This window comes from Chiloscyllium plagiosum, chromosome 37 (assembly GCF_004010195.1).
Source record: "Chiloscyllium plagiosum isolate BGI_BamShark_2017 chromosome 37, ASM401019v2, whole genome shotgun sequence".
Taxonomy (NCBI): domain Eukaryota; kingdom Metazoa; phylum Chordata; class Chondrichthyes; order Orectolobiformes; family Hemiscylliidae; genus Chiloscyllium; species Chiloscyllium plagiosum.
In genome coordinates this window covers 27,219,543-27,228,016 of record NC_057746.1, presented here as the reverse complement: position 1 = coordinate 27,228,016, position 8,474 = coordinate 27,219,543, and the positions used below count along the sequence as shown (strand labels likewise).

The 8,474-nt window shown below is 50.3% G+C and overlaps 2 protein-coding genes across 2 annotated transcripts in view; both read right to left on the bottom strand.

Moving 5' to 3' along the window:
* LOC122541419 (zinc finger and BTB domain-containing protein 12-like) overlaps window positions 1-637 on the bottom strand; it is an 11,893-nt gene extending 11,256 nt beyond the window's left edge. Inside the window, exon 1 of the mRNA XM_043678178.1 lies at window positions 379-637. The gene's annotated coding sequence lies outside the window, so the exon portion shown is untranslated. The remainder of the gene's footprint in view (window positions 1-378) is intronic.
* Window positions 638-2,491: 1,854 nt separating this feature from the next.
* LOC122541533 (zinc finger and BTB domain-containing protein 12-like) lies at window positions 2,492-5,981 on the bottom strand. The gene has a single exon (XM_043678361.1). The coding sequence runs from the start codon at window positions 5,979-5,981 to the stop codon at window positions 4,512-4,514; it is 1,470 nt and encodes a 489-aa protein (XP_043534296.1). The 3' UTR covers window positions 2,492-4,511.
* Window positions 5,982-8,474: the final 2,493 nt, after the last annotated feature.

Below are 8,474 nucleotides of genomic sequence, written 5' to 3'. Positions count from 1 at the left end.
GGGCCGACCAGCCGCAGCCGCGGAGTTTCCACCAGCCTTCCCCCCCCTCCAGGATCTCCCGGTCACTTGATCCCTCCTCACTGGATCGCCCCCGCCGCTCGGTCTCCCCGTCCCCCGGATGTCGCTCGATCTCTTGGCCACTGGATCTCTCCCCCCTTCCCTGTAGGTCTGTGTCACTGGATCTCTCCCCCCTCGATCGGACGTATACCCGTCGCCGATTCCAGCGTCGCTCGATCTCTCTCACCAGATCTCCCGTTGCGCAATCTCCGAGCCGCACTGGATCCCCCCCGGCCCCTGATATCGCTCGATGTCTGCCACTGGAAACCTACTCGGCACATGGTCTCTCCATCACTCGATCCCGCGCTCATTGGGTCTCACCATAAACTCGTTCTTTCTGTTATTCTTCTCCCCCGTCAATGGATCTCTGTTGCACTCAAGTCTTTCTGCCGGGGCGGAGGGGGGATCCTCATTTGATGTCTCCGACGCTGGTACCTTCCACTGGGTCATTCGATCTCTCGGTAAATAGATTTCCCCGATGTTGAACCCGCAACTGAATCCCTGTAGCACCCAATAACATTGGCACTGTTGGTGCATGCCACTGAATCCCTAGCACTCGACCTCTTAGCATTGTCACTGATATCGCTCAACCTCCCTAACATTGGATCGGCCAATCAATCGATTGATCATACTGACACTTTATAGCTCACTAACTGGAATAGAAAACTATCACTAATCCCCAGATTTCAAACTTCCTAGTACTAGATCACTAATCAATGTATTTGCATCTCTATTGCTTACTCTCTTCCACTAGATCTCCCCAATCACACTCTTGTTTATTTACTCGATCCATCACTGGAACCCTATCTCATAAGATCTCTGACTTGATCTCCTAGGCACTCCCATCTTACTTCAGCTCAATTTATCAGTCATTAGAACCCTCTCGTACCTGATCTCACTGGCATAGGATCTCCTTGCCGCACAATCTGTGAATAGGCTCTCATCATGACTTCATCTGTCACTGTATCTCTCCTACCTGTCAGTCAGTCCATAAATAGAACCTTCACCATCACTTTATTTCTGTTCCATTAGAATCTCTGCCCACGCCCATTCATATGATTCATCACTGGATCTTCCCGATACTTGATCTTTTTGCCACAGATCTGTCACTTTTTCTGAAATAGCATAGTAGAACCCTAATTGCTAGATCACTGTCACTCAGTCTAATTATCACTATTTATCTCTATTGATCAATCTTTGTAGAACTCTTCATTCAATCTCTGTAACTGGATCTCCCAACACTCAATGTACCATTCACCAGATACACCTGCTTCAGCACTCTTTCATTTAATCACTGGATCTGTCATTTGACATCTGCCAATGAATCCTTTCTCTAATACTGTCACTCGATTTCCCTAGCAATGAATCGACCACGGTTTCTGTCACTTGAGCTCTGGTATTAGAATTCTATGTCACTAGATCTGTTTGCTATTAGATGTCAGACTTTGCACTCAGTACTCTAGCACTGGATGGATCTAGAACAGGATCCATTTGACATAATCCTCTGTCAAACTGGGACTGAGTGCGTTAATCATAAGATGCTTTTGGCTCTATAATCTGGTAGTTCTGACACAGAATCCGTCTGGTTGTGAATCATTCTGACAGTCAGTTGGCATCAGATTCAGCACTTTCTAATGTTTTGATATTGCATGGTTCCAGCAATTGCTATAGGATCACTCCAAAGGTCGGCACATTTGAAACTGGATCTTTCTCTGAATCTCGAACCGTTTTCTGCTGACAAATACCACAGTCACACAGATTCACAAACTCTTAGCTAACAAACCTACCAGCTATGTTTTATACATCCCCACACGAATCAGTGTTTTAGTAATTATTAATTGATAAACTTCCTTTCATTGGTAAAATGGCAAGTCTTAGCTGTCATAATAGCTGTCTCATTTGCTTGTCAGTGTTAAGTTAAAATTGCCATTTATGGACTCAAACTAGATTCAGTTCATGTCTTTGCAGAATGAATAATATTTATGAGAATAGTAATTCTGCCCCTCTCCCCATTTGAGATTAGTTACAATCTTGTTCCCACCATTTTTGGCATTAGTCACAATCTTGCCCTCATTGTCTAGAGATGTGTAAAAATCAGATTTCCACCATGAATTAAATTAACCAACATTGCTATCTTCTCTATTTTTGGGGATTTGTAACAATTCTGCTCTATCTAAGATTAGTAATAATCCTGTTCTTCCCTGCTGTTTCAGATTGTGCAGGATTGTTATCAATGTCAAAGATTAGTAACAAGCCTGTTTCCACCATGCCTGAGATTAGTAATATTTATGCCCTTATGTTTGAGATCAGTAACAATTGTGTTACCACTGTCTATGGGATTAATAATTTTATTCCCTTAATTTTCTACACCATCCTCAACACCATGTAGGAGTTTAGCAAGCATGCTTGATGTCAAATTTATCAGACGAGAGAATTTATGAAATTTATATTTATTTGTCAAGCAGCTGAAGATTGACACCAATATTATCCTTAGAGTTGAAATGAACCACAACACAATCTAAAAACTATACATTCTATTTTTTACATGTAATAAAACTCTACTGAGATGGAAAAGACAAGCTCTCTAATGGACTTAAAGGGTGGCTTGGTAGGTCACAGCTCATTCTCAGCAGGGATGGGAACAGTCAAGAAGGTTTGAAAGCTACACTGGTCCTTTAATCATTCTGCTCTCATTGGGAATTGATTTAGCAGCATATAAAACTAGCCATGACTGGTGTTACAAATACTTAGTAATCGTAGTTTCGTAAATACTGGCAGAATACAAAGCAGAGGTTAAACTAAACCTGGACAAAATATAGGCAAGGCCTCAGCTGGGATACTTTGTCCTGTTCAGGACCCTTGGAGCACTTTAGAAAGGACATTAGGGTTGGGGTAGGTGCAGGTCTCCAAAAATTGTTCCGGGCTAAAGGATATGGAGCGCTTGGGACTGTTCTTGGTGGTGGTGGTTTGGTGTAGGGGAAGGAGATTAGGTGCAAAATTGAGAGATGCTCAAAATCATTAATAGTTTCATCAAAGCAAACACAGAGAAACTGTTTCCATTGGTTACAAGAGTTGGAAACTAGAGGGCATAGGAGCAAGTTAATCAGCAGAAGAACCCAGAGGTGACAAGGAGAAATATTACTACAGGTAGCAATCTGCAAGACACTACCCAGATGGGCAGTGGAAAGAGATTCAATAACAGATTTTGACTATCAAATTTAACAAGCACTTCAATCTGCATTTAACATGCTGTAACTTACAGGGCTATAGCCCCCAGGCTGGAGAGTAGAATTATGTTAGATAGACAGCAGCTGACACAGTTGGCTGAAGAACCATCATCCATGATGTGAGATCTATGATCTTTGTAAATTCGACAAATAGCAGAAGGGGAAAATGATATTTACAAAGTGATGGGAGTTTGATTAATTGAATCATATTACCAAGGAACCTGCAGAGCCATGAAAGGTGAATGGCTTCCTGCTCTGCAGTCTGATGTCTCAGACTGTAGTACAATTTGGAATTTGGCTGATCATCTTGTCGCAAAGCCTCAGTGACCAGGGCAAAGACCTCAAGGACAGTCAGTAAAATGGAGGTTCTATCCTCAGAGCCCCAGGGAACCAGTTGCAAGGGCATGTTTGCTGGTGATGTAGCTCCTTTGATCTTGACAAAATTGAGAACTTGACCTAGATGCAGAAAGAATGATCAGATCGGCCATGGAGAAAGTGAGGTCAGATCGGCCATGATCTTATTGAATGGTGGAGTGGATGCAAGGGGAGTATTGACCTACTTTGCTCCCACATCTTATTGGATAGGGGTCAGAGAATATGATAGAGACTGTAGGTGAGGTTGAATATAATGTGGAGGGAGGGAGAAGAGCAGCAGCTCTTCTGAGATGGAGAGAGGAGGAGGCAGGCGCGAGGGGCACTACAAAAAGGAGGAGGAACTGTGTGTTATCTGGAGTGGAATTTGCACGTGTGTGCAGGGGCTGAGGTTTTAAGGTTGGTATGGAGTACCCATCATCAGAATGTGTTACCTTACCCCAGCCATCCCACAAATTGTTCTACTTATTACCCTGCCACTCCCCCAACAACATAATAGGGAACTCTTCAAACACTCTCAATTCTTCTGGAAGGATCCTTTCACTCACGATCCAGAGACAGTACCTCATTCACCTCTGGGGATCCGATTACATACACACACCCTCCCCATTCCCCAAGGGATCAAGCCCAACAGACGTACCACCCCAGAGATTTACATTTCTCCTATTCTGCTTAATGCCAACCCAACCCCTAGGGATACACCGCCCACCCCACCACCGTGTGCTCCACTCCAATGCCTGCGCGTCCCTCCCTACGCCTTGCCCACCCACTTACGTGGGAGGGCACCCCCCAGCCCCATACAGCACACCTCCCTCGCTCCCATCACCCCAGGGCCACCCTGAACCCCCCGTCCACCTAGGGCACTACCACGTTGATCTCGGCCAGCCTGGGCTCCCCGGAGTTCTTGCCGCTGGTGGTCTTGCCGTGCTGGTCCCGGAGGTGGACCCGCAGGGTGTTGTAGTGGGTGAAGCGCATGTCGCAGTAGCCGCAGCTGTGCGGCGAGTCTCCGCTGTGGACGTTCATGTGGTCCTTGAGCGAGCGGTTCTGGGTGAAGGCCCGGCCGCAGACGGCGCAGCCGTACGGCTTGAAGCCGGTGTGCACGTTGAGGTGCTGGGCCAGCCGCGCGTTCTTCTTGAAGAGCTTGCCGCAGAGCGGGCACATGTACAGCTTGTGGAGCAGCAGGTGGGCCGCCAGGCCGCTGCGCTGCTCGAACGGGGCCCCGCACTCCGAGCACAGGAGGGGCGGCTCGGCCAAGCCCCCGGCTCCGGGAGCAGGACCGGGCCCGGGGCCCTCCTCCAGGCCCGAGGCCTGCGGTTCCTCTCCCAGCCCGGGCCGCTGGTAGAAACCCCCTGCCGCCCCTCCGCCGTAGAAACCCCCCGAGGCCCGGCACTCCTCGCTGGCCGAGCTCTCGTAGTCGTCCTCGGGCTCTTCCTCCCCTCCTTCCTCCGCCCCGGTGCCCGGCGGGTAGGCCTCGGCCACCATCCCTTCGGCCTTGGCCCGGTCCTCCTCCCCATCTCCGCCATCGCCCCCCTCCTCCCCTCCCTCCCCCTGGCCCACCTCCAGCCCCGGCCTCCGGTGGACGCGGCCCTCCGTCTCCAGGTAATCGGCGGCGGGCGGAGGAGGCGGGTGAGGGGCGGCGAGAGCCTCCCGGTCACCGGGGCCTAGGAGAGGAGGTGGTGGTGGAGAAGCCTGGGCCTCGAGTTTGACCGGTTCGACGCCTCGCACCGCCCCCGTCGTCCCAGGGGGTTGGGTGGGAGGAGGAAGGGGGGAGGCCTCGGCCTCGAGTCTCTCCGCCGCCCGGTTCGCAGCCGCTCCGACGCGCGGGTTTCCGGAGGAGCGGCCCGGGCGGAGGCCTCCTCCAGCGGCCGCAGGCCCCGCTCCGTCCTCGGCCTCGCCGCCGCCCCCGTCCTGGGCGAGCCGCAGCAGCGAGGCGGCCACCACGCAGGGCGAGAGCGAGCGGCGGCACTGCTCGACCACGTCCTCCATCTGCAGGCAGCTGGCGGCGGTCAGGTAGTCGAGGATGTCGGCGAAGGGGAACTCGAGGCGGCCGGTGTAGCAGGCGAGCAGCAGGCGGAGCACGGCCTGCGGGGCGGCGGTGGCGGGCAGCACGGTGACCTCGCGGGCCGGCTCCATGCGGAAGCGGTCGCGCAGGAACGGCGAGCAGGCGGCCAGCACCACCCGGTGGCCCGGGAACCGCAGGCCGCCCGCCAGCACCGTCACGTCGCAGAACCACTCGCCCCGCCGCAGCTCGTCCATGTTCCGCAGCGCCGTCGAGTCGTGCTCCGGGAACCTGAAGCGCAGCAGCTTCCCCCCGCCGTCGGCCATCGCCTCCAGCTTCACCGCCTGCAGCAGCGACAACTCGACAGAGAAGTCCGCTTTGGTGATGGCCTTTCGGGGGTGTGGGGGCTGGTGTTGGCCGAGGAGCCTCAGCGTGTTCTCCCCACTCACACTCCACACGCGGAGAGGGAGGGCTCTGTGCTGCCCAGGGATCAAGGAACTTGCATCTTCCCCCTGACGAACAACCGCTGCGTCTTTCAAAGGGAATCCTCCCTACTCTCTGTTCACTCTTGCGTTGCCACCCTGCCGATCCATTCCTTCTTCCCACCCCTCTGACCCCATTCCTTGTTCCCACCCCGATTGATTTTTCCTACCCCTCTGCCCATTCCTTGTTCCCACTCCTCTGACCCTATTTTTTGTTCCCGCCCTTCTGACCCCATTCCTTGTTCCCACCCTTCTGACCCCATTTCTTGTTCCCACCCCATTCCTTTTTTTCTGCTCCTCTGACCCTATTTCTTGTTCCCATTTCTCCTTCTCAGCCCCATTCCTTGTTCCCATCTCTCCGCCCCATTCCTTGTTCCCATCTCTCCGCCCCATTCCTTGTTCCCACCTCTCTGTCCCATTCCTTGTTCCCACCTGTCACCACTCCTTGTTCCCATCCATTTTCCTTCTTCCCTCTCCTCTGCCTCCATTCCTTCTTTCCACCTCTCTGCCCATTCCATCTGCCCTCCTACCCCCTAATTCCTTCTTCCCACACTTCCCCACTCTCACCCATCTGCCTCCACTGTGTTCCCGCCCATCTCCTCTCCTCCCACTCTTGAATCCCCTGCACACTAATTCTGTCCACTGCCTCCATGCTCTTTCAACCTTCCGTAATCTTCCAGGCTGAGAGATTGGATAGGCTTGTTTTCCTGAGGGGAAAGAAGTCTGACTGAGAACCAATTGAGGTGGACAAAGATCTGAGGGGTGTAGACAGGGACAAACCTTGCCCAGGGCAGTATGGTGGCTCAGTGGTTAGCACTGCTGCCTTATAGCACCAGGGACCAGGGTTCGATTCCAGCTTTGGGCTGTGTGGAGTTTGCACATTTTCTCCACGTTTGCATGTTTCCTCTCACCATCACCATCCAAAAATATGCAGTTGGATTGTCCGTGCTAAATTACCCATCGTCTAGAGATGTGCAGGCTAGGTGGATTAGCCATTGAAAATGCAGGGTTACAGGGATAGGGTAGAAGGATGGGTCTGACTGGGATGCTCTTTGGAGAGTTGGTGTAGACCTAATGGGCTGAATGGCTTGATTGCACACTGTAGGGGGTCCACTCTGTGAATAGAGGGGTCATAAACCAGAGGGCACAGTTTTATGGTAAAGAGTAGGAGGTTGAGAAGGGATTTGAAGGAAATTCTTTCACTTCAAGGGTTGTGGGTATCCAAATATTTTGCCTGTTTGGATGGTGGATGCAAGAACCCTTGAGGCACTTAAGAACTATTAAATGAGCACTTGAAATATCCTATGATAAAAGGCTACAGGCCGATTGGATAATGGGTTTAGAATACATGGAGTTTGATGACTAGCATTGATACAATTGACTGAAGGTCCTCTTTCCCCATTGTTAAAAACTATTACTCCTTGTCATTATGTTTATGACCTGGCATAGGAGACTATAACTTGCAGGAAGCCTCAAGCACAAGTAAAATGCATCAAGCTGACCAGAAGACTCTCCAACTCTTACCACCAGATTGTAAAAGCTGGCAAGATTTGCAGACTGGTAGTTAAACTATTCTATCAACACACCCTCCTTGGCCATCAGGTATCAAGTTCTTGGGTAATCAAGCAGCAGGGTGGAAGAACACAGCAAGCCAGGCAGCATCAGGAGATGGAGAAGTCGACATTTCAGGTATAACCCTTCTTCAGGACTGAAGACGAGTTACACCTGAAAAGTCGACTTTTCCACCTCCTGATTCTGACTGGCTTGCTGTGTTCTTTCAGCCTCCTGCTTGTCCACCTTGGATTCCAGTATCTGCAGTTGTTTTTGTCTCTAATCAAGTTCTAGGGAGGGATTTTTAACTCAATGTTAATATTTTAACTAAGAGGCAGGAATAACACCATAAGACTTTTGTCAGGTTATGAAGTTAATAATTAATTTATGAACAAACAGATTTGTTGGTGCAGGCACCTAACAATGAGTTGGAGTACAACTCTGTGTACCCATTAAAGTAAGAATGTCTTACTGCTAATTTGAAAGGCTATGCTGGAACAATCTGGAATATTGCATGTAATTTTGGTCTCCTTGCTAAAGAGAGGATATACTAGCCATAGAGCGTGCAGGGTAGGTTCACTTGATTGATACTGGAGATGGTAGGATTCTTCTTTGAGGAGAGATTGCTTTGATGGGACCTTTATTCACTGAAGTTTAGAAGGATAAGAGGAGGAATCTGATCGAAATGTCTGCAATTCTAACAGAGCTGGAGAAACTAGATGCAGGAGGATGTTCCCCCAGTTGTGGAGTCTAGAACCAGGGAACACAGCCTCAAGATACAGGGTA